Genomic DNA, 26285 nt, shown 5'->3' with positions numbered 1-26285 from the left:
TCAGTGCTGTATCAAACTGTAAGTTATTTACCTTTTTCACAATTAAAGATTACTTTTGTTTAACTAATTTATAAACACAGGACGGGTGAGTGAGTTGGTAGCCTGTAGCCGTGTCACGTGGTGCTGATGTTGGCAGGCATGCGCATCCTGGTGATGCTGCTGCTGGACACGCTGCCGATGCTGGGGAACGTGCTGCTGCTGTGCTTCTTCGTCTTCTTCATCTTCGGCATCGTGGGCGTGCAGCTGTGGCAGGGCATCCTGCGCCAGCGCTGCTTCCCCAAGACTCCGCCGAACGTCACGCTGCCCAAGTGAGTCCGCCGCCGGCGCCGCCCACTGCCTTGCGCTACGACTAGACACTTCCCCTGCACAGTGGTCACGCGTAAGCGATGTTTCTTGTTGCCATTCTGAAACAAGGAGAAGTAAGAAACTGAGACGGAGCTCAGGCTCGGACTGGCAAAGGCTGGAGAAGGCTATACTCTCTCCAAACGATTTAGGAAAACTGTTATATACACTGATCAACATCCACGTGATAATAAAATGTGCTTTATTAGGTGTATCCAAGACACCACTTGATTATACAACAGATAACCTTCTTTGGAAAATAAAAAGGATCTTCTCCTGCCAAAAAATGTACTATCAAACACGCCTGTATATGAGAAGGGTAGAAGGACGGATCTTCAAAATTACGGACCAATATCCTTAACATCGGTTTGTTGCAGGATTCTCGAACATATTCTCAGTTCGAATATAACGAATTTCCTTGAGACAGATAAGTTGCTGTCCATGCATCAGGACGGGTTTAGAAAGCATCGCTCCTGCGAAACGCAACTCGCCCTTTTTCCACATGATATCTTGCGAACCATGGATGAAGGGTATCAGACGGATGCCATATTCCTTGACGTCCGGAAAGCGTTTGACTCGGTGCCCCACTACAGGCTCCTAACTAACGTACGAGCATATAGGACTGGTTCCCAAGTATGTGAGTGGCTCGAAGTCTTCTTAAGTAGTAGAACCCAGTACGTTGTCCTCGATGGTGAGTGTTCATCGGTGGTGAGGGTATCATCTGGAGTGCCCCAGGGAAGTGTGGTAGGTCCGCTGTTCTTTTCTATCTACATAAATGATCTTTTGGATAGGGTGGATAGCAATGTGCGGCTGTTTGCTGATGATGCTGTGGTGTACGGGAAGGTGTCGTCGTTGAGTGACTGTAGGAGGATACAAGATGACTTGGACAGGATTTGTGATTGGTGTAAAGAATGGCAGCTAACTCTAAATATAGATAAATGTAAATTAATGCAGATGAATAGGAAAAATAATCTTGTAATGTTTGAATGCTCCATTAATAGTGTAGCGCTAGACACAGTCACGTCGATTAAATATTTGGACATAACATTGCAGAGCATGTAATGGCAGTTGTGGGGAAGACGGATATTCGTCTTCGGTTCATTGGTAGACTTTTGGGAAGATGTGGTTCATCTGTAAAGGAGACCGCTTATAAAACACTAATACGACCTATTCTTGAGTACTGCTCGAGCTTTTGGGATCCCTATCAGGTCGGATTGGGGGAGGACATAGAAGCAATTCAGCGGCGGGCTGTTAGGTTTGATCATCACGCGAGTGTTACGGAAATGCTGGAACTCGGGTGGGAGTCTCTAGAGGAAAGAAGGCGTTCTTTTCGTGAATCGCTACTGACAAAATTTAGAGAATCAGCATTTGAGGCTGACTGCAATGCGATTTTATTGCCGCCAACTTACATTTCGAGGAAAGACCACAAAGATAAGATAAGAGAGATTAGGGCTCGTACAGAGGCATATAGGCAGTCATTTTTCCCTCGTTCTGTTTGGGAGTGCAACAGGGAGAGCAGATGCTAGTTGTGGTACGAGGTACCCTCCGCCACGCACCGTATGGTGGATTGCGATATAGATGTAGATGTAGAATATACAATCTTAATAAAATTGACTTTTATAAGTGAACTGATTTTACGTTCCTTGGTAGTGCTCTCTCGATGCTCTCCACGGCATGCCGAGGAGGTAGGCGGGCGCCGCTTCCGGGACGAAGAATGGCGTATTGAAGACGGGCACCTGGTCGATCCGGCGGCGACGATGTTTCCTCCTGGCGGCGGTCCGCGGCGGGTCGAAAGCCGCGTGCTCCTTTCCTGCCGGCTATTTAACCCGGCGGCTCTAGTCTTCCTCCGTGGATTCTGTCGTGAGGATTGGCGGCCGTTGGCGATACCCGATTGGCGGATCGTGATGTCATCGTATTACCAGCCGCGTCGGAAAAAGGGAATGCGAGCGTGCGTATTCCGCGGCTGCTTTCATGTTTGGCGGGAAACGCCTCTAGTGCCGGCTGTCGGAACGTGTCGGTAACTACGTTGCAGGTGCGGCTTATTCTGGAGCGGTAGCCGCACGTTGTATTCGCGTAGCTGCGGGTGCCATGGCAGAACCCACGGAAATCCTAAATCTGGATGAACATACAAAGATCTGAACCGTCACTGCACCACCACCTTGCTCCACAGTCGATCTCGATGCTTGAGAACACAAGTTGCTTTGGTACAAAGGACTCATTCGTAGTACGCTAGCTGCACCAAATAGTTTCATCAGAAATATTCGATAGCACTCATTTTCGTACTTCCCCAGTCATGCCATTCTCGTTGCGAAACGCCTATAAACCCAGCACACACAGAGAACTGATACAAAGATTTGACTGATAGCAATGAAACGAGACTGAAGCTCTTCATATTGTACTTCCCCTGTGGCTTAAAACTCATAGCTATCCATCGAACATTATGTAGTTTCCCCCTTGTTCAATGTTTCGAAAAATGTTCAAATGTGTCTGAAATCTTACGGGACTTGACTGCTAAGGTCATCAGTCCATACGCTTACACACTACTTACCCTAAGGACAAACACACCCATGCCCGAGGGAGGACTCGAACCTCCGCCGGGACCAGCCGCACAGTCCATGACTGCAGCGCCCCAGACCGCTAGGCTATTCCCTCGCGGCTTCAATGCTTCACTTGCATCTCTTTTCTATAAAGAGTGCAACAAAACGTTGCGATCAAACTTTCGAAACATGTCCCTTGCACTTGTAAGGATAAAATAGAGTATCTTATTAGAGTGTGCAGTTCAGTTCCGGTGCTTACAGACAAATAACAATGAACAAAGAATGGGCCTCTTTCTTGCAAGTACACAATTGTTATTTTTTTATAACCCAAACATGTTTCACCATAGTTGTGGCATTCTCAGTGGGTTTTTTAATTTTATTTTCCTGAAACTCATACATAGAAACTACGTTTAGGTTATGGAATATGATACTTCAGATTTTGTTGTTATTTAAATTATATATGCACTTTATCATTTATTTTACATTGTACGAGGGCTATTCGGAAAGTGAGAAAGAATCGGTCGCGAAATTGAAACCACTGTGAAAATCCGAAGAGATTTTTTACAGAGGTTTTGATCAGTGTCTCTAGTATGCCCGTCGATCGCATCAAACAGCTCTTCTCAGTTGTGAGCGAGTAAAGGTGCCCAGAACAACAATATCTACCGCCAAGTAGGACGGCCCGATGAGGGGCTTCGCCTTAATGAATGCAGCCCAGCTAACACAACTGCCACGCACTTCCTTCTTCATGGCAATTCTCAGCCGCACTCTGCAGGGGCAGTGAAGACGCTCCTGCGGCCTTCTCGATGCGAAGTGTTCGATCACTCACAACACAGCCCTAATTGGCTCGTCCTGAGTATCATCTCTGTTCGCATGCAAAGCTGGATACGAAGACAACACTTGGGCGCAGGCTACACGCTATAGACCAGCGTAGAGGATTATCGGAGAGCACAGGCGGCTGCATTCTATGACAATGGTGTTGGAAACTTGGTATAACGCTCCGACAAATGTCTTATTCGGAGCTGCGACTATGTAGATAAGTACCTGGAAGGTGTAGCTAAATGCGGAAAGAAAACAGTTTTGATTTTCACTGTGGTTTACTTTTCGCGACCGATCGTTCTTTACTTTCCATTGTAGTGTTTGGCTAGCTCTGATCTGTGACAAGTTTGTTTTAATGTAACACACGTGCTCTTGTGTAGCTGAGCTGAACCTGTGAACATCGGTAAAAGTTCTGTGAAGCTTAGTTATGGTGAACTATTTCCTGTCGTTTGTTATTCATATTCTATGTTTCGTAATCTGACAGTGTTTACTTACGTTTTCTTCTGCCTGTTTGTGAATACTGGGTGCTGCTATGTTCCTGTGGCGTGGGCCCACGTTTCACTGCACAAATGTACGTCTCTAATGCGCTTGCTGATGTTATGGCAAATAGTTCGACGTACCTAAGCTTCACAATCCTTTTTCCGATGTCCACAGGTTGAGTTCAAATACAGGATAATACGTTGAGCACATAAAAACGAACTTGTCACAGCTCAGAACTAGCGAAACTCTGCAAAGGTAAGAATGACAAAACACAACACTCAACGTCGTACGACGGTAAAGCCGAAAACGGGCATATGCTACGAATTTTACCAGAGCACAGATTTTAAAGCTTGCATAATAAACAAAAATTCAATCCAGACGATTTTCCAACATCCCTCGTCTTTTCAGACGAAATGTTGTGCTAATTTAGACCTGTGACTGATTTTGGTTGGCAGCTAAAGGACACACACAATGTAAAATAAAAGGTAAAGTGCCTATACAATGTAAATAACAACAAAATCTGATGTTTCACATTCTCCAAGCTAACCATAATTTTTATGTATGTATTTCAGGAAAATAAATTTAGAAAAAACCGCTCCGGATGCCACAACTGTGGTGAGATATTTTTGGATGATAAAACAAAACAATAATTTGTGTACTAGTAAAAAAGTGGGCCCATCCTTAATTCCTTATCATAAAATGAAATATATGCTCATCGGTACGTAAATACTTTATTTCCATTCTACACTCTTAACAATACATCAGTCATGTACAAGTGTCACAAAATGAGCGTACCAGCATACCACTTAACACTTTCTTACATGAACTGTACAAAATTCCCACTGCAACCATTAACGCTTGAATCACCCCACAGCATACTTAATCTCTGGTGTGTTGACGACCCCCTGGAGTACGTATTCCCTACTGTTTCGCAGTCCGAACAAGAACTTCCAAATTCCTCCACAAATTACGGGCTCGGGCGTGGAGAAAGCGAAGGCGAAAAATTACGGCTACCCTTTCCAAACTACCTGGCGCAGAATCTGCCACTTAGAAACTCATGGTATTTACAATTAAGTTAAACTGATATAACAAAGAAGGAACTTGAAACGTTTATGTGCTACGTACGATCCCTTCCTATGTACCTCCCATGATTAAAATACTATGAAGGTCTGTAGGAAAAAGTAGAAATTTCCAGATTCACATAAATGCAATACATATTTTCCTTAAATGTGTGAATAATATGCCCTGAAAGGTTGGCCATTCTCTTCTGTTACGCCTTATTACGGCATGCACCTTTAACAATACATTCGTAAGATCACGTGCCACATGCCGAATTTTGCTGCAAAAGTCCGATATACAAATTTCCAAATGAAAACATAACCTCGTAAATCAACACATCAGCTGCTATTCCGTACAGTGCGTTATTGGTTACATGCTTAGAACATTATCAGGTGACATCTGTCCATATACTGACTGATAACGTTTAAAGTGGCATACTCTGAAAAGGGAGTTCTCTTATATACAGTTCTTCCATTACCAAGTACGTTTCAGTTAGCTTATCCTACCTGGATTACCTATTCGCCATTAACAGATACCTTTCAATTAACGGACGTTCTCTTTTGTATAGACCTCTCAAGTAATACATCTCTTTCAGAGTCTCTTGGAAATACAGGTATTACCTGCAGTTCTGCCTCTCGCTCTCTCTCATTTTTTTACATCCCCGTTATTAGCAATAAAGAACTCTACAGAACAACAGTTGCGGTGTTTATTTACGAATTTACGTTAACATGTAGTAACACAGTTACGCTCAAAGTCCATAAAATTCCTTCATTTATAGATCAGCGATGCCCGTCTTTCCTAGCAGAAAACTCGTAGCTTTACTTCCCAGAGCGAGCCATTGCACAGGAACGTTATAACTCCAGAGTGAACAACAACAGTTACACATCCGGCTTCCATCACTTATTTCTGAATGAAAGAAATTACCTTTTTAAGTTCCACCTACTTACATAGTCATTTGGAAATAAATTTGGTTTGAAAATTCCTGCTACTGTGTCATGTGTTCTCGAATGTGACACCATTACTGCTGTGTTTGTAAATCATTACCTGCCTTAAACTTTATGACCCCTCTGCCGCAGCAAAAAGAATGAAAACATTATGTTTTAGGGTTGCAAGCAGATGAAAAAAAAAATTTTTTTTTAATGAAGGTGCTATCTGGCTCCACCAAATTAGTTGGAGAAGGCAATGCCGTTCATTGTGATGCGAAATTAATAATTATGTCTTAACATGCATTGTGGCATCCAGTAGTTTACGAATGAACATCAAAATCAGTTCTAAAGGAGCCTCGAGTAAGAAATTAACTGCATTACACAGATCAAAACAAATTTCAAATAATTTATGAACCACGTAAATTGAACTCTAATCTCCACTATACTAACGTCCGACTGCAGCATCCTGTAATATATCGCCGTTCGCACACCGTTTCTTCAAGCCTGTTTGTACTCCCACCAATGATCACTGAAATAACAATACTATAGACTGCATCAGTTCGCCTTCAAGTGAAACAGACAATTTCCCAAAAGCTTGTATTCAGGAGATTTTTCATTTAAATTCAGTGAACAAAAGACTGATTAAGTACAATATCAGACTTGATTTGTAGATTATAGATGCAAGTGTTGGAAGTACACATTTTGCGTGGTTATGTGCAGTGAAGGTTCCGGTAATCACTTTATGACCATTTACTGAACTATTCTATGTTCCACAGACTCAGTGAAACTGTGCGAACGAAAATAAATTACCTAGCTTTTTCCAGTCAGCGAGAGAGAGAAAGACAGACAGACAGACAGACAGACAGAGAAATTTTGCGAAAAGCCACAAATCGATCGACTAGGAGAGTGCCTGAAATATCCATCGAACTGGATGCCATGCATCGTGCCCATCACGTTTTAACAAGAGACGCCGCTTTAGAATTTGATGAAGCTCGTGGGTACAACAAGCGCTGAATTTGTTCCTTCCTCCAATTGTGTCTGCTCTAACAAACACGCTTAGAATGTCCACATTACGAATTATCAATGTCTGTTTGCGTGTAGAACAGTCGAAAAATGAGAGATAACGTGTGGAACATTGGTGAGGAGATTCATGTTGTTTTGGCCGTTCACATTATTATTTCAGTTGTTAATATCACAGTCTATACAAAAATGGTCTTGTAAACTTTGTACTGTTGTGAACCACTAAAATGCATCTATCAGGTAAAGATATTTTATTAAAATACTGCATTGGTAGGTATCCAGTAATGGACATCATTTGTATATTGCAGTTATTCCAGACTGTTACGTAAAACAATATTTAGAAACATCGCTTGCGTTGATCACATAATAAGACAAAAAATATTAGTGCACTTAGCTTGATTTACTGTTTCCTGCTATCTGCTTGACTTCAAGCCTTTGTCAGTGTTTTTGCTGAAATGCTGCTTCTGCTTCTATGCTTTAAATGTTCTACCTACTCATTTCACTGAGTTTCAACATCGGATCATCTCTCAAGTATTCATCTATGCAGTATATATGTAATATGAAGTTCTTACATACATAATAATAAATGTACACTCATGCCATATTTACGCTACGAAATAAATCAATACGTTTTGTTTGAAGCATAACATCGGCAGAAAAAGTAATTTTTAATATTGTGCAGATTTACGTTACATTTATAAGCAGCTATTACTTTCTCATCAAAATGGAACTTTAAAATATGTGTGTTTAAAATTTGCTTTGTTTCCTAAAACTAATATTGATTTCAGGAATGTTGAAAATTGTATTTTCTAATGTTGTTAGTATCTAGCAAGTCTTCCATTCATTTTGTCAAGTGCAGAGTGTTTTTTATTTGTTAACCTCAAATTAGCTGTCACATGTTTCTTAAATCCACAGAAATAATGAAGCATAATTATAATAGTTAACAAGTAATACACAAATTTGAAATACTAAACGTCGTATAAATAACAGAAATGTATTGAATCGATACAAATATAAACCTTTAGGTACTGTAAAATTAACGTGATTATAGTAATGGTAAATATAAACATTCTCATCAAATGAGATCAAAAGTTAAAGCCACAGGATCATGTGGTGATTCACTTAAATACTATAATGTATTAACGATATTAAAATTTAACTTCAAAAGTGCTAAATGACAAATTACGCATCTCTAGACAGACATCAATCTGTCATAGCACACTACGTTGTAAATACCATATAAAAATTATTATAGACACAAATCCATCATAAGGTATGTACCATAAATCATACATTTTGCAGTGATTGCACAAATGCTTTCCCCTGTAATTTCTTTAACTAATTGGCATGTAAAATACTTATAATTGAAGTTTCCCTCATAATCCAACTGTTTCCTGTTAATGAAAATACTGTATTTAGTTACTATCATGACCAAACACAAATTGTATTTAAAGCATGTCCTTATGACCTCTAAGAGCAAAGTCACCCAGCATGGATGTAATGTGTGCAGTGTACAGCAACTAAATTCTGTCGTGATCGTAACTTTTTAAACACTATTTGACACAGTCCTCAGTGACAGATCAGTGGTTGTGGTAATGACTAAAAAATAGTATTATATTTAAACATCATGCTGATCATATCGGAAATATAATATATCCTTAACAAGGAAGCTGAACAAGCGGATAAGCTGCAACGTTCTGTTTGAAGTACGGAATCAGAAAGGAACTGTGACAAAGCCATCTTACTAGTGTCGTTCAATCAGCGTTTCTCCCCTTTTATTCGAAACTTAAGCGTTACTGGAATATATTTCAGAAATTAATATTTCACTAGAAGGTACGAAAAGCGTAGAAATCCAATAATTTCACAAGCTTAAATATTTAGAATTCTTGATGAAAATATTTCAACACATTTACAACAACATAAGCGAATTTTTTAAAAATCATGGAACATACGGGATCAAACCCGCGTAAAATAATAAATGGTGTGTCTAGAAAATTTCCAAGGAATGTTTGACAGCATATACGTCATCCTCTATACATCAAATACTACAAAAAACTAATTCACATCCTGATCACTTCTCGAATTAAATCCGTAATTATCATTACATTTTTCTTAAAATAATCTTAATGAATTCGATTTAAAGTAGGTAAATTAAATACAAAAATTAATTTATTTTAATTAGCAATATCTGTAAAAGAAACCTTTTAAATTTTTGTTTCTTTGATAATATATTATATCCCAACAAGGTAAATCATTTATTTCTGATTAAAACAAAGACACTTCCAAAATTATCCTTTAAATTGCGCTTCAAAAATGGTAGAGTGGATTTACATGTGAATATTGCTTATCTGCACTGAAATTTCAAATGTTTCAGATGGCTCTACGCAGAGACACCCAATCATAAGTAAGCTGCAAGTTAAAGCTCTCATTCCTCCACTCCAAATAATATTTGTATATTCAGCCTAGCTAATAGTTTTGCCTTGGAAAGAAGATCACAATATTTTACTGACATAGATTTTTCTTCCTTTTAATTTTGGTTTTGATAAACAATAAATGTTAGATTTACGCCTGCCTACTATATTTTTCTCTTTTTTTGGTCCCGACTTGTGATTGGTTGGCATGTCTGGTACACACATTGATTTCAGTGTAGCGTTCTCTGACGAGATGCGCATGCATAATCGATTTTTCAGCTTGTCTGAGGTTGCCGGACACGAATTTGTGAAAGAGTTCTGCTGCCGTCCCGCACACGAGCCTCTGGGACGTGACGTGTGCACCTCCCCCTACCCCCTAGCACCCCTACAAGGAACTCGAGCCGGCAGCCGCCACCCTCTACCCCACAACCCAACATCCCATGCATCCACCCCGCCCCACCCACCTTCACTCTCGTTTCGTCTGTTGCAGGGAGCTCGACGAAGAGTTCACGATCCATACCAGAGCTACTCTGTAAGCAGAAAATTAAATGAAAACACCCCTCCACGGTCATGTTCTGTTTATCTTATAAAATAACGTATGCCGTTGACGGAAAGCAGTCCTACATTTCCTGTGTTTTGTAAAAATGTTTGCCTTTAGGGCTTAGTTTTGTATTGTATGTGTGTGTCTCTCCGTGCATATTCTCTCCCTTGGTGTCGAGTTGCAGAATAATAATTGTTCGTTCCAGGCTAGGGTAACATCATTCTCTCCTGGTTTGGCCGTTTCTCTGAAACGCAGCAATTCGAAAGATGCTAGAAGAGCAATATCATAAATGTGATGTTGTTATGCAGCGTTCTGGAAACTGCTTGTTTCGTTAAAATATCTTGAGGAACAGTGATTCGTTCCAAATTTCTTACAGTCAGAGTTCAGGCCACTGCGTTACCTTATATAACCCTGCACGATTGTTATTGCAACTCGGATCAAGTTTGAGAGCAACTTTGCTATGTTTGCATTTATGTGTCAACATGTTGCCTTGTCTGTCAGTGATAGGACAGTACGTTCATGTTTAAAACGTGCGTCGCATTTTCTGATGTTTGCATTGTGTCATGGACTGTATACCTAATCACAGCAGCCTACAGGTGCTCGAAATGACTCCTTTGGCTTTCATAGCGTTTTAAAATATCGCTGTTGTTACTTGATAATATTTGAGTCAGGAGAAGTATTCCGACCCTTTACAAGGATATTCCATTAAGTGATATTATTTATGCTCATTCAATGATTACATCTTTTGATATTAACAAAGATACACATAAGAATGACTTCCAATTTTTGCACATAAGTTCACGCCCCCGAGTTCTGTTTACGCTGTAAAAATATCTATGACTGTCTCAAATGGTTGCGATACTTACGGACCTCGAATATGCTGTAATGGAAAAAGAGAAGAAAATCATTGTTGTCTGGCATGTCATTGAAGGATTCTGAAGATAGCATGGGTAGATTGAGTAATGAAGAGGTACTAAATCGAACTGTGAAAAAAGAAATTTATGGGACAACTTGCCTAAAAGAACGGCTCAGTTGGCAGGAAGGAATCGTGGGTTTGCTGACGGACCCTCCACACTTCGATGGTAAAAATTGTAGAAGAAGTCCAAGGAATAAATACAATAAGCAAGTTCAAAAGGATGTACGGTACAATAGTTATCCGAAAATACAGAGGGCGCAGGATAGACCATCGCGGAAATCTGTGTCTAAACAGTCTTAGTACTGAAGGCCACACACCAGAAGTGACTTCAGTAAATCACGATGCATCTTAGGTCATAGTGAAATGCCGGGAGCTTATTTGTACTGGTAGATAGAAGAACAAATAGATTCCATACATACTTGCTTTTGATGATGAAAAGGACCAGAAAAGACGTCTATAAGTAATGAATAAAGCAAGGATGCCACAACAATAGTTCAGGAAAAAGATAGCAATGTATGTGCTTATCATAAAATTTATTTCAAAAAACTTCACTTGTGTTAGGCTTAGATAGAAATATGTGTGCGCACTTACGGAAGCGAGCATCTAAAGGGTGTTTCAAAGTGTTGCCGTAAAATGTCTAAGGGTGATGGGGTTGGGGTTGGTTGGGTTGTGTGGGGGAAGGAGACCAGACAGCGAGGTCATCGGTCTCATCCGTTTAGGGAAGGACGGGGAAGGAAGTCAGCCGTACCCTTTGAAAGGAACCATCCCGCCATTTGCCTGAAGCGATTTAGGGAAATCACGGAAAAACTAAATCAGGATGGCGGACGCGGGATTGATCCGTCGTCCTCCCGAATGCGAATCCAGTGTCTAACCACTGCGCCACGTCGCTCGGTTCTAAGGGTGATGGATCACGTCATAGGAAACTACGTTCAGCGTTTCCTGGCGACGCCAGACATCTTCTTCTGCATTCCCTGTCAGTGGGTCGACGAGATTATACCAAGCTATTGGGGTCTACTAACTAGATGAGCTGCATCTGCATGCTGCCTATCCCCATTGAATCGATAGATTGATTTTCAACAAGGAAACCTCAAGAATGATTGTCCAAGTAGAGAATGGTATTTTTCGATCTTCGCTACCTCCTTTCAAATGGGGCAGATGGCTGGCTTATAGGCTGCACACAGTGCGTATAAACGCCACAGAGTGCCTATGCCTTGCTGCTTCTCAGGGGGATAACTAGAGGTGCGCTCTACCAAAATTACGATTCGACAGTTCTGGTACAGTACGTAAATGACGTAGAAAATGGTAGGATTACCTTTAGTATTGGTAGCACTGGTAGGGAAAAAAACATAAACTATTGTGTTAGAGAGAAACTGGGAACCAATTATTTCACTTTTTTGTTCTTTGTTTTGCGCATAATTAGAATCACACACCATTCAATGTTAGTCCATTACTTATCTGATATCCTTACAGAATGTAAACAGCATTTCATAAGTAATACAAATTAGTTGGTTGCATACCTTCTGAGCTTTTATGCAACCAAAGCAATTACATTCATACAAGTAGAGGTTACGTGCGCAATTATAAAAAAAATTCTATATAATAATTGTTGTTATTTTATACTCAATAAAACGTTCTCCATCATGATCAAAAACAAGACCGTCCTGTTATTATCGATAAATGCGAAACCTGCTTACGGATAACAAAAACACGTTTTATAACAGTTTAACGAAGTATTGAAATATGGTTTGATATAGTTTTTTTTCAGTTTTCTTTATTTTGCCTTTTTATTGAGGAAATCACGTTTTCTAACGCCATATGATAAATATGTAGTGTTTTCTTAATTTTTAAAAACAGACAGGAGGATATCTGTGTAGAAGAAAAATGTTCCGTAGGTTACGGCTCTTTGTATATCCTCACTCAGTTTCTTGACAGTTTACCGTTTGGGTTTTTAGGGTAATATAGTCAGACAGTGATCGGATATGTAAAGAAAGCTATCATTAGGAGGTAACGCCCGACTGGAAATCGACACACCTAACGCTTATTTAACGTGGGTATAATCTTAACTCACCACAGATGTTAGGAAAATTCCGTAGCCGACGGCTAATTATGACAGCCTAGAGTAGCCTGTAGTAGTTTAACAACTATAGACATAACCAATAATAATTGACGCCTATCGTCACTGGGAACCGTTAGTGAACATTTTTGTCTCTAGCAAAAGTTGTTCCTCATAATGTGATATGTCTCCCCAAGACGTTTGATTTACAGATTTTGAAATGCCCTGTATATAGTTGCTTCCATGTATGTTTATGCGTATCTCTTCTAAGCAAATACTTGTAATGTTCGTTAAAATAAATTTCAAAAATAAGTGTCATTCATAACGCTTTGTTTTAGTCAGAAACTAGACACAGGCTAATGGTGGCTTGTCTACTGCAGGTGCGATTACTGAACGGCAGCAACAGAATGAAACTCAAGTGCTAAAGATGAATGCTTAAGGTTCAAACCTGGTACCTCCAAAACTCTCACTTCTTCGTCGATATTGAGGTCATTATATTACTGATTATCAAAAGGTCATCATCAACAGATCACAGATCATTACAGAAGATTTACTCACACCACAGGCGATCAAAAGTTGGGTAAGGAAATAGTAACGGACTTGCTGAAGCAAGTATTAATGTCAACTTCTGGATATCCAGAGAAAATCAAGGTGGCTGGAGGGGCTGACCAGTTTTGAAGCATAAACCGTGCACCCCGAGGTCTCAGGTGTACGTCATCAGCTTTAAAAGTTGGTTGGTGTTCCTCTTTGTGCCTTGCTGGGAGTCTTGAGTGTGACTTTACTCTGTGTCGGTGTATCAGCAACAAAAATGATAATTAATAATGAGAATTTCTGGGCAGTACATACCTTTAGGAATCGAGATTATTAGTACATATAAAAGTACACGAAATTACTACAGATTCTGGAACTAGGATTACTTTGGGGAAGATCATAAGGGAAGAGTACGACATAAAATATCTTTGTAAGTGGTGCTCCACAACTGTAACAAGTTTAATGAAAGACGTATTTCTGGACCTACAATATCAGCTGCTGTAAAAGTTTTACTGAAATGTGCTACTACTATCAGTCTGTGCGGCCTACCTTCTGGCTATGAACATAAGATCATTTTAGCATCTCGCTTTCTAATGTATTATACATAGTTACCTCAACCTTTTCTTACAGAGGCCTCTGCAAAAAGCGCAAAACTTCTTAGTTCAAACAGCAAATAACTAGTCGAGAGCTTCCTGAAGGATTTGGCGTCTCGTGCTGGTCCGTGCAAAGCATTTTAACCGATAATTTGCAGTGAGGCGAGTGACTGCAAAATTTGTTCCCAGACTTTCATGTGATGAACAGAACGAAAATCGTGTGTCATATTGCGTGGAATTGAAGGATCATCTTCATCACGACCCATACTTCACGACGAAAATTGTAACTCGAGATGAAAACAAGTATGACTCTGAGACGAATCGAAAATCAAGGAGTCTCCTCGTCCTAAAAAGGCACGTCATGCAAAATCGAATGTCAAAGTCATGTTCGTTGGTTTTTATTCGATATTGAGGACATAGCTCGTTCCAAGGGGAACAACTGTAAACGCCGTATCGTACATGGGCATACTATAACGTTCGCAAATGGCTGTACGGAGAAAGAGGCCAGAAAAATTGGCCAATGGCTTCCTTCTTCATCATGACAATGCGCCGTGCCACACCTCGCTTTTGATTCGCGAGTTTTTGGCCGGAAAAAGTGTTCCTGCCCACATTCTTCTTATTCACCAGATTTAGCACCATGCGACTTCTTGGTCTTTCAAAAAATTGCGCTTCAAAGAAAACGTTTCGACACAATTTCTGATTGGAGGGCCACGTCAGAGCATCTGAACGCCGTCCTAAAAGTAGGCTTCTAGACATTCATCCAGTCATGGATACAACTTGGAATAAGTGCATTCCTGGCCAGTGACAATACTTTTAAGGAGGTTAGATCAAATTCCATGTTAACTTAAATAAAATTTTCAAATAAAGTCTTTTCAGATTTTGACTGTTAAAACTTTATTTATTGCGATTGCAGTTTGGACACGTTTCTCATTTTCAAGCATTCTGAAAACGTTTAGTCGTCAAATATAATATACGTAGGTATGAAACTGACAAACACTGAAAGTGAAAATTTTGAAGATACTTACGTGTGATGTTGTAACCCACTCAATAATATACAGCTGTTCCGTCTACTGTATACATTATAGAGCTAGTGAAATAATTACATCAACTTGAACTTTAAATTTCATGTCGTAGGCGTGGATCACAAAAGCAGCAAAGATCTAAACACACAGAGTGTGAGCTATGGGGTCCAACGATGCTACATATGGAGTGGGCACGGTGTGCTTTGGGAAACACGTGCGTAGAAAATCGACGGAAATACGTGTGAAATAAAAAGGGAAACTACAAAAGATACTGAGAATATATTTTCTAAAATAGGTACAGATGAAATGACTATTAGGTCAAAATAAACCAATATCCAAAAGTACAAATATTGAAAAGGGTCTAAAATCTCAGATATAGATAAAAGCTGTGGTCCACATACGTACAACAGTTCCAATAAACACATGAACGTAGGAGAGGTATAAAGTAGTATTAAGCGTAGCGCGGCCTACAACATTTGCTAGGATTAATAAGATTATAAGATGTTATTGCAGCAGACCAGGAATTTAGCGTTTGTAAGGTCAGTCTGTTCATTCAAAATGCGTTTTGGCTGTTCACCAAATGCCCTACCGATGTATTCCAAATAACAAATCTGTCTTCCTTTTCCTGAAAATGACAACCTGTCGCAATTGCACCACAATAAATACTGTTTTAACAGCCAAAAGCGGAAAAAATGTTCACAGAGGCTGTGGATCCAGTAGTCATCAAAGGTCTAATAAAATAATTCACCGTATTTTTTGATCACGCCTGGTATGCGCCTTTCAGCATTTACTACACGTCAGCATTTCTGTCTCATACTTTTATAGTCGTTATCAGGAGAAAGACAACTGGCGTTCTACGAATCGGATAGGAGTGCGGGTAAGCTACTACAAACAGCATAGTGAACTCATTCTTGTGGCCAAGATAGACACGAAGCCCACGCCTACTATAGTAGTATAAGCTTCTTCGATAACTAGCTCTGCAGATGAAGAAATTGATGAAATGTATGATGAGATAAAAGAAATTATTCAGGTAGTGAAGGGAGACGAAAATTTAATAGTCATCGGTGACTGGAATTTAAGAGTAGGAAAAGGGAGAGAAGGAAACATAGTAGGTGAATATGTATTGGGGGTTAGAAATGAAAGAGGAAGCCGTCTGGTAGAAGAGCATAAATTAAACATAGCTAACACTTGGTTCAAGAATCATAAAAGAAGGTTGTATACATGGAAGAATCCTGGGGATACTAGAAGGTATCATATAAATTTAAATTATATAATGGTAAGACAGAGATTTAGGAACCAGGTTTTAAATTGTAAGACATTGTTTTAAGTTGTAAGACATTTCGAGAGGCAGATGTGGACTCTGACCACAATCTATTGGTTATGAACTGTAGATTAAAACTGAAGGCCCAAGGACTAGACAACATTCCATTAGAACTACTGACAGCCTTGGGAGAGCAGGTACTGACAAAACTCTACCATCTGGTGAGCAAGATGTATGAGATAGGCGAAATACCCTCAGACTTCAAGAAGAATATAATAATTCCAATCCCAAAGAAAGCAGGTGTCGACAGGTGTGAAGATTACCGAACTATCAGTTTAATAAGTCACAGCTGCAAAATACTAACACGAATTCTTTACAGACGAATGGAAAAACTGGTAGAAGCCGACCTCAGGGGAGATCAGTTTGGATTCCGTAGAAATTTTGGAACACGTGAGGCAATACTGACCTTACGACTTATCTTAGAAGAAAGATTAAGGAAAGGCAAACTTACGTTTGTAGCGTTTGTAGACTTAGAGAAAGCTTTTGACAATGTTGATTGGAATACTCTCTTTCAAATTCTGATGGTGGCAGGGGTAAAATACAGGGAATGAAAGGCTATTTACAATTTGTACAGAAACCAGATAGCAGTTATGAGAGTCGACGGACATGAAAGGGAAACAGTGGTTGGGAAGGGAGTGACCCAGGGTTGTAGCCTCTCCCCGATGTTATTCAATATGTATACTTAGCAAGCAGTAAAGGAAACAAAAGAAAAATTTGGAGTAGGTATTAAAACCCATGGAGAAGAAATAAGAACTTTGAGGTTCGCCGATGACATTGTAATTCTGTCAGAGAGAGCAAAGTTGAACGGAATGGACTGTGCCTTGAAAGGAGGATGTAAGATGAATATCAACAAAAGCAAAACGTGGATAATGGAATGTAGTCGAATTAAGTTCGGTGATGCTAAGGGAATTAGATTAGGAAATGAGACACTTAAAGTAGTAAAGGAGTTTTGCTATATGGAGAGCAAAATAACTGATGATGGTCGTCGAAGGTTAATATCGTATACACTTTTAAGTGTCAGGAAGTTGTTGCTAGAAGTATTTGCATGGAGTGTAGCCATGTATGGAAGTGAAACATGGACGATAAATAGTTTGGACAAGAAGAGAATAGAAGCTTTCGAAATGTGGTGCTACAGAAGAATGATGAAGATTGGATGGGTAGGTCACATAACTGATGAGGAGGTATTGAAGAGAATTAGGGAGAAGAGGAGTTTGTGGCAAAACTTGACCTGAAGAAAAGGTCGGTTGGTAGGACATGTTCTGAGGCATCAAGGGACCACAAATTTAGCATTGGAGGGCAGCATCGAGGGTAAAAATCGTAGAGGGGGAGCAAGAGATGAATACACTAAGCAGATTCAGAAGGATGTATGTTGCAGTAGGTACTGGGAGATGAAGAAGCTTGCTCAGGATAGTGTAGAAACTCCACTGAATTTTTCTTTGGAGCACGTGTTTGCTTATGATTACGTATAGATATATTCAGTACGAAATTAGAATCAGGGTGCCCTGACTGAATGGAATGGTAACCGAAATCCAAAATTTAAAGATAACGTCTAATCTCGACGTGTAGAAACCTCATTAGCTACCACGGAGTCAGCTCGGGCGCCTGTGGCGACTGCACCCGACTGCTGCATGCACCACCCCTCACCGCCCACCGCACCCCCGCCCCTCTGCTCGTGTGCTGCCTGCTGTGTCGTGTGCACTTGGAGACTGCGGACTGCGGCCTGCTCTTCTCTCTGTCTCTCTTCTCTCTTCTCTCTCTCCTATTCTCCTTCTCTGTCTCGTTATGTTTGTCATCTCTGTGTCTGATTATACTGTGTCTGCCGATCATCTCTTGTCACAATTACATGCACATGTGTACTCAATGTTCGTATTAGTTTTTAAGAATCATCTACAAAAGTACAAACTTGTTAATGCTCTAGAACAGAAAGAAAAACTGAAAAAAATTCTAATTTCTCATCTCTTGTTGGAATTTGCATCATAGATTAAACGTATGTGTTGTATGAGTAATTTAGTCAAGTATACATAAGTTAAGAAATGTTTCTCATGTTATTTAGTGTTTAAGTTATTTAACGGTATGATTGAAAATGCAACACGAAGGAATGCAATTATAGACTAGAAAATGCATTGTATCGCTGTGATTGTGAAAATATTATTCATTGTACTTTTGTTTCAGAAAGGAATAACATTTCGTTTCTAATATACAGGGTAAATCCATGATTGTTACAAACTTTCAGGGATGATGTAGATGGATAAATGTATCAATTCGAGGTAAGGGACCCCGATCTGGAAACGATTTGGTCGAAAGTCATAAGCTCCAAAAAACAAAACAAAAAAACAAAAACAACAACAACAAAAATAATGGCTCTAAGTACTAAGGGGCTCAGCATCTCAGACCATCAGTCCCCTACACTTACAACTACTTAAACCTAACTAACCTGAGGACATCACACACATCCATGCTCGAGACAGGATTCGAACCTCTGACCGTAGCAGCAGCGCGGTTGCGGACTGAAGCGCCTAGAACCGCTCGGTCACGGCGGCCGGCTGAAAGTTATAAGCGAAAATCTCTGTGATATCTCACTGAAATACTTCTACCTTTACCATTGTTACTAAGATTGTAGAGTAGGCAAGTTTCAGAAGTGATAGAATGGACCAAAAGGATTAAAAGTTTTTGGTTAACAAGGGCTCTTAAATGCGTACCTTAAGAGCCACGAGGTTCATCTACTATATTGTGGAATATACCTATTCCATTGAACAAGTGTCCATAACTCTTAAAGTACGCTTTTAATAGTCCAAGTTTAATGAACGTTTTTCCTTGTTTTGGTCCACACTACCACCACTGAAAGCTGTCCACCCTAAAACCTTAATAACAGCAGTACCGATACATGTATTTCACTTCCAGAGGTATCAGAACGACTTTTGCTTATAACTTTCTACCTGATCCTTTCTGGACGGGGGACATGACCTCAAATTGATACTTTTACTCTTCTCCATCGTCCCACTAACTTTCTAGGATCATCGCGGAATCACCTTGTACACAGTGGACAAAATAAAACTAGTCTGTGAAATAGATAGGCGATCCCACTTACATCATCTGCATTTTAGCCAGGTGGTGTAAGTTGGGCTGCCTATCTTAAGGTGCACCAAACAACAGACAAATTGTATTTTGCCCACCCTATATTTGCTACACACGGTATTACACCTGTCTTGAAAATCGCAGTAAAATGTTAACATATGTCTCACTATTCTAATGTTTACACATTAATAATGGTTCCATTACGTTCTTGTTTTAAAAAATCTAAAATTATACATAATATTCCAAAAAGACCTTACAGTTTTAAGAACAGAATAAGACCAGTACACGATGAGCTGATCGTTAGGCAGCACACCGACGTTCCAGGTGAAGTTTTGCCACTGATAATAATAATTTATCGCAGTTACATTTGCGAAAAAGGTTTCCAAAAAACGAAAAAAAAGTCACACGTATCGCGTAGACAGCCAGCATAGCCGTCCCATGCAAAAAGCGTACTCTTTCATTGAGCGACGTTTTTCACAGAATAAGAACAGCAGATGATTTCAAAAGTAAAACTGTCGTTCTAAAACAAACCTGTGCCAGCAGTTTAAATTGTAATATCACACCTAATATTAACAACACAGTTAAGATAGTAATCCGACACAAATAATCAGGAATATCAATACACTACCACGAACACAATCCTAAATCTCTAATCCTAACAGTTTCAGCAGTTTAAGACTGTTAAACAATTATGTAGTTAACAATTTGGCTAGTCTGCCGTATCTGGCAAAAAATATTTCGAGTTTTTCTACGTGAAATTTTCGAAGAATGCGCATGCATGTAAAGTACACAGCAGGAAGTTCATCGTGTAGAAATACTATTTGTAATCAAAGATTCGTTTCCATGGAGCAGAATTTCTGGGATGTTTAGTTAAAAATTGTTGCTCTCTTAAATAAAAGCTTTGTACACGATGATGGGCCGTAAGTACGCTGTGTAGCTGTTACGCGGCTCATGAAATATTTATTTCTCATCCAGGAAATCAGTACCGTAAGCGTCTCTGAAATGCGATTTTCATTTTTTAACATGTTATATAATTAATAAGCCCGTTTTTACATACACGCTGCTCATTATACGGCTTCATTAGCGAATGTATTTCAGTCGGTGGCAGGTTCGCTAAATTATGGCGAATCGTTCGTGGTTAAGTGCATCTTCTCGATGTATGAAAACTTTTCAGTAGCAACACAGCTACCGTAAAACCTGGTAAATATGAAAAGATACCTAAGATCAGTAATACAAAATCATATACAATTCGAAAGGAGAACTGAGGTAGAAACAGAAGTGACATATAATCTTCTGCCAAAAACTGCGTATGGTTTCAAACTTATCTAAGTAATTCATGAGCACATCATGACCTGTAACATGATGGTTTCTCATCAGAGTCGTGTTTTTCAACTGTTGACAACAACACTGTTGTTCTTAATGGAGAGACGTCTACAGACGTTAAAGTAACCTCTGGCGTGCCACAGGGAAGTGTTATCTGACCACCGCTTTTCAAAATATATATAAATGACCTGGTAGATAGTGTCGGAAGTTCCATGCGGCTCTTCGCGGATGATGCTGTGGTATACAGAGAAGTTGCAGCATTAGAAAATTGTGGCGAAATGCAGGAAGGTGGTGGTGGTGGTTAGTGTTTAACGTCCCATCGACAACGAGGTCATTAGAAACGGAGCCCAAGCTCGGGGTAGGGAAGGATTGGGAAGGAAATCGGCCGTGCCCTTTCAAAGGAACCATCCCGGCATTTTCCTGAAACGATTTAGGGAAATCACGGAAAACCTAAATCAGGATAGCTGGAGACGGGATTGAACCGTCGTCCTCCCGAATGCGAGTCCAGTGTGCTAACCACTGCGCCACCTCGCTCGGTAAATGCAGGAAGATCTGCAGTGGGTAGGCGCTTGGTGCAGGGAGTGGCAACTGACTCTTAACATAAACAAATGTAACTTATTGCGAATACATAGAAAGAAGGATACTTTATTGTATGAATATGTGATAGCAGAACAAACACTGGTAGCAGTTACTTCTGTAAAATATCTGGGAGTATGCGTGCGGAACGATTTGAAGTGGAATGATCATATAAAATTAATTTTTGGTAAGGCGGGTACCAGGTTGGGATTCATTGGGAGAGTCCATAGAAAAAGTAGTCCATCAACAAAGGAGGTGGCTTCCAAAACACTCGTTCGACCTACACTTGAGTATTGCTCATCAGTGTGGGATCCGTACCAGTCGGGTTGACGTAGGAGATAGAGAAGATCCAAAGAAGAGCGGCGCGTTTCGTCACTGGGTTATTTGGTACGTATGAGCGTTACGGAGATGTCTAGCAAACTCAAATGTCAGACTCTGCATCGCGGTGTAGCTTGCTGTCCAGGTTTCGAGGGTGTGCGTTTCTGGATGAGGTATCGAATATATTGCTTCCCCCTACTTATGCCTCCCGAGGAGATCACGAATGTGAAATTAGAGAGATTCGAGCGCGCACGGAGGCTTTCCGGCAGTCGTTCTTCCCGCCAACCATACGCGACTGTTACAGAAAAGGGAGGTAATGACAGTGGCACGTAAAGTGCCCTCCGCCACACACCGTTGGGTGGCTTGCGGAGTATAAATGCAGATGTATATGTAGAAACCGAAGTTACTGATTGGGAAGAGTATAAATTTCGCAGCGGAGAGTATTAATCAAATACACTCCTGGAAATTGAAATAAGAACACCGTGAATTCATTGTCCCAGGAAGGGAAAACTTTATTGACACATTCCTGGGGTCAGATACATCACATGATCACACTGACAGAACCACAGGCAGATAGACACAGGCAACAGAGCATGCACAATGTCGGCACTAGCACAGTGTATATCCACCTTTCGCAGCAATGCAGGCTGCTATTCTCCCATGGAGACGATCGTAGAGATTCTGGATGTAGTCCTGTGGAACGGCTTGCCATGCCATTTCCACCTGGCGCTTCAGTTGGACCAGCGTTCGTGCTGGACGTGCAGACCGCTTGAGACGACGCTTCATCCAGTCCCAAACATGCTCAATGGGGGACAGATCCGGAGATCTTGCTGGCCAGGGTAGTTGACTTACACCTTCTAGAGCACGTTGGGTGGCACGGGATACATGCGGACGTGCATTGTCCTGTTGGAACAGCAAGTTCCCTTGCCGGTCTAGGAATGGTAGAACGATGGGTTCGATGACGGTTTGGATGTACCGTGCACTATTCAATGTCCCCTCGACGATCACCAGAGGTGTACGGCCAGTGTAGGAGATCGCTGCCCACACCATGATGCCGTGTGTTGGCCCTGTGTGCCTCGGTCGTATGCAGTCCTGATTGTGGCGCTCACCTGCACGGCGCCAAACACGCATACGACCATTATTGGCACCAAGGCAGAAGCGACTCTCATCGCTGAAGACGACACGTCTCCATTCGTCCCTCCATTCACGCCTGTCGCGACACCACTGGAGGCGGGCTGCACGATGTTGGGGCGTGAGCGGAAGACGGCCTAACGGTGTGCGGGACCGTAGCCCAGCTTCACGGAGACGGTTGCGAATGGTCCTCGCCGATACCCCAGGAGCAACAGTGTCCCTAATTTGCTGGGAAGTGGCGGTGCGGTCCCCTACGGCACTGCATAGGATCCTACGGTCTTGGCGTGCATCCGTGCGTCGCTGCGGTCCGGTCCCAGGTCGACGGGCACGTGCACCTTCCGCCGACCACTGGCGACAACATCGATGTACTGTGGAGACCTCACGCCCCACGTGTTGAGCAATTCGGCGGTACGTCCACCCGGCCTCCCGCATGCCCACTATACGCCCTCGCTCAAAGTCCGTCAACTTCACATACGGTTCACGCCCACGCTGTCGCGGCATGCTACCAGTGTTAAAGACTGCGATGGAGCTCCGTATGCCACGGCAAACTGGCTGACACTGACGGCGGCGGTGCACAAATGCTGCGCAGCTAGCGCCATTCGACGGCCAACACCGCGGTTCCTGGTGTGTCCGCTGTGCCGTGCGTGTGATCATTGCTTGTACAGCCCTCTCGCAGTGTCCGGAGCAAGTATGGTGGGTCTGACACACCGGTGTCAATGTGTTCTTTCTTCCATTTCCAGGAGTGTATAATTGCACAAATATTTCTTGAGAATTGCGTATAATACGCGGCTCAGAACTGGTGTTTCATGACCAGTACTCGATCTACACTCAGGTGATAAAGTCATTGGATACCTCCTAATATGGTGTCGGACCTTCGTTCGTCCGGAATAGTGCAGCAACTCAACGTGGCACGAACTCAATACGCCGCTGGAAGTCCCCTGCAGAAATGCTGAGCCATGCTGCCCTTATAGCCGTCAATAATTGTGAAATAGTTGCCGGTGCAGCTTGTTGCACATCAACTAGATTATGTTTCATAAATTTTCGATGTGGTTCACGTCGGACGATCTGGGTGGCCAAATCATTCACTCGAATTGTCCAGAATGTTCTTCAAACAAATCGTGAACAACTGTGACCCGGTGACAACTCCATCGTTGTTTGGGAACATGAAGTCCATGAACGGATCCAAATGGACCCCAAGTAGCTGAACATAAGCAATTCAGTCAACTATCGGTTCAGTTGAACCAGAGGACTCAGTCCATTTCATGCAAACAGTGTCCACACCATTATGGAACCACCACCAGCTTGCACAAGACGTTGTTGACAACTTGCGTCCATGGCTTAGTCGGGTCTGCGCCATACTCGGCCTCTGCCATCAGCTTTCACGAACTGAAATCGGGATTGATTTGACCAGGCCACGGTTTTCCAGTGGTCTAGGGTCGAAGCGAAATGGTTACAATCCCAAGTGAGGAGCTCAGGCGATGTCGTGCTGTTAGCAAACGCACTCGTGTCGGTCGTCTGCTACCATAGCCCATTGATGACATATTTCACCGCAATGTCGTAACGGCTACGTTCGTCGTACGTCCTACACTAATTTCAGCTTTTCTTTCAAACAGTATTGATCGTCTGTTACCACTGGCAACTCTACGCAACCGCCGCTGCTATTCGTCATTAGGGCCGTCGGCCACTGCATTGTCCATGTTGGAGGTAATGCATGACATTTGGTGTTCTCGGCTCTCAGGATTTCAGAGCATTGAATTCTCTAATGATTTCAAGAATGTTATGTCACATGCGTCTAACTTCAACTACCAGTCCGCGTTGAAAATCTTATTCCAGTCGTGCAGCCATAATTACATCAGAAATATTGAATATAATGATGAAAGGAGAAAATATAAAAATGCAGCAAATGAAGCAGGCAAAAAGGAATACAAACGTCTCAGAATTGAGATCGACAGGAAGTGCAAAATGGCTAAGCAGGGATGGCTAGAGGACAAATGTAAGGATGTAGAGGCTTATCTCAGTAAGGGTAAGATAGATACTGCCTACAGGAAAATTAAAGAGACATTTGGAGAAAAGAGAACCACTTGTATGAATATCAAGATCTCAGATGGAAACCCAGTTCTAAGCAAAGAAGGGAAAGCAGAAAGGTGGAAGTAGTATATAGAGGGTCTATACAAGGGCGATGTACTTGGGGACAATATTATGGAAATGGAAGAAGATGTAGATGGGGAGATACGATACTGCGTGAAGAGTTTGACAGAGCACTGAAAGACCTGTCAAAACAAGGCCCCAGGAGTAGACAACATTCCATTGGAACTACTGACAGCCTTGGGAGAGCCAGTCCTGACAAAACTCTACCAACTGCTGAGCAAGATGTATGAGACAGGCGAAATACCCTCAGACTTCAAGAAGAATATAATAATTCTAATCCCAAAGAAAGCAGAGGTTGTTGCAGGGGTTGACAGAAGTGAAAATTACCGAACTATCAGTTTAATAAGACACGGCTGGAAAATACTAACGCGAATTCTTTACAGACGGATGTGAAAACCAGCAGAAGCCGACCTCGGGAAAGATCAGTTTGGATTCCGCAGAAATTTTGGAACACGTGAGGCAATACTGACCCTACGACTTATCTTAGAAGCTAGATTAAGGAAAGACAAACCTATTTTTCTAGCATTTGTAGACTTAGAGAAAGCTTTTGACAATATTGACTGGAATACTCTCTTTCAAATTCTGAAAGTGGCAGGAATAAAATACAGGGAGCGAAAGGCTATCTACAATTTGTACAGAAACCAGATGGCACTTATAAGAGTCGAGGGACATGAAAGGGAAGCAGTGGTTGGGAAGGGAGTGAGACAGGGTTGTAGTAAGCCGTAATGAAGAGGTATTGAATAGGATTGGGGAGAAGAGAAGTTTGTGGCACAACTTGACTAGAAGAAGGCATCAGTTGGTAGGACATGTTCTGAGGCATCAAGGGATCATCAATTTAGTATTGGAGGGCACTGTGGAGGGTAAAAATCGTAGAAGGAGACCAAGAGATGAATACACTAAGCAGATTCAGGAGGATGTAGGTTGCAGTAAGTACTGGGAGATGGAGTAGCTTACACAGAATAGAGTTGCATGGAGAGCTGCATCAAACCAGTCTCAGGACTAAAGACCACAACAACAACAACCTTCTGACATGGATCACCTGAGTACAAATGACAAATCCGCCTTCGACAAACCACTGCCTTTTATACCTTGTGTACGCTATACTGCTGCCCTCAATATATGTGCAAATCGCTATCTCGTGATTTT

The 26285-nt window shown here is 41.4% G+C and overlaps 1 protein-coding gene across 1 annotated transcript in view; it reads left to right on the top strand.

The window, feature by feature from the left end:
• The window catches only part of LOC126336038 (voltage-dependent T-type calcium channel subunit alpha-1G-like), a 741513-nt gene that overhangs the window by 176069 nt on the left and 539159 nt on the right, over positions 1-26285 (top strand). The window contains exon 4 of the mRNA XM_049999518.1: positions 137-308. Coding sequence (XP_049855475.1) covers positions 137-308 — 172 coding nt within the window. The remainder of the gene's footprint in view (positions 1-136; positions 309-26285) is intronic.

This window comes from Schistocerca gregaria, chromosome 2 (genome assembly GCF_023897955.1).
Source record: "Schistocerca gregaria isolate iqSchGreg1 chromosome 2, iqSchGreg1.2, whole genome shotgun sequence".
Lineage (NCBI taxonomy): Eukaryota > Metazoa > Arthropoda > Insecta > Orthoptera > Acrididae > Schistocerca > Schistocerca gregaria.
Note: the sequence above shows the minus strand (reverse complement) of the source record. Positions and strands in the feature narration are given on the sequence as shown.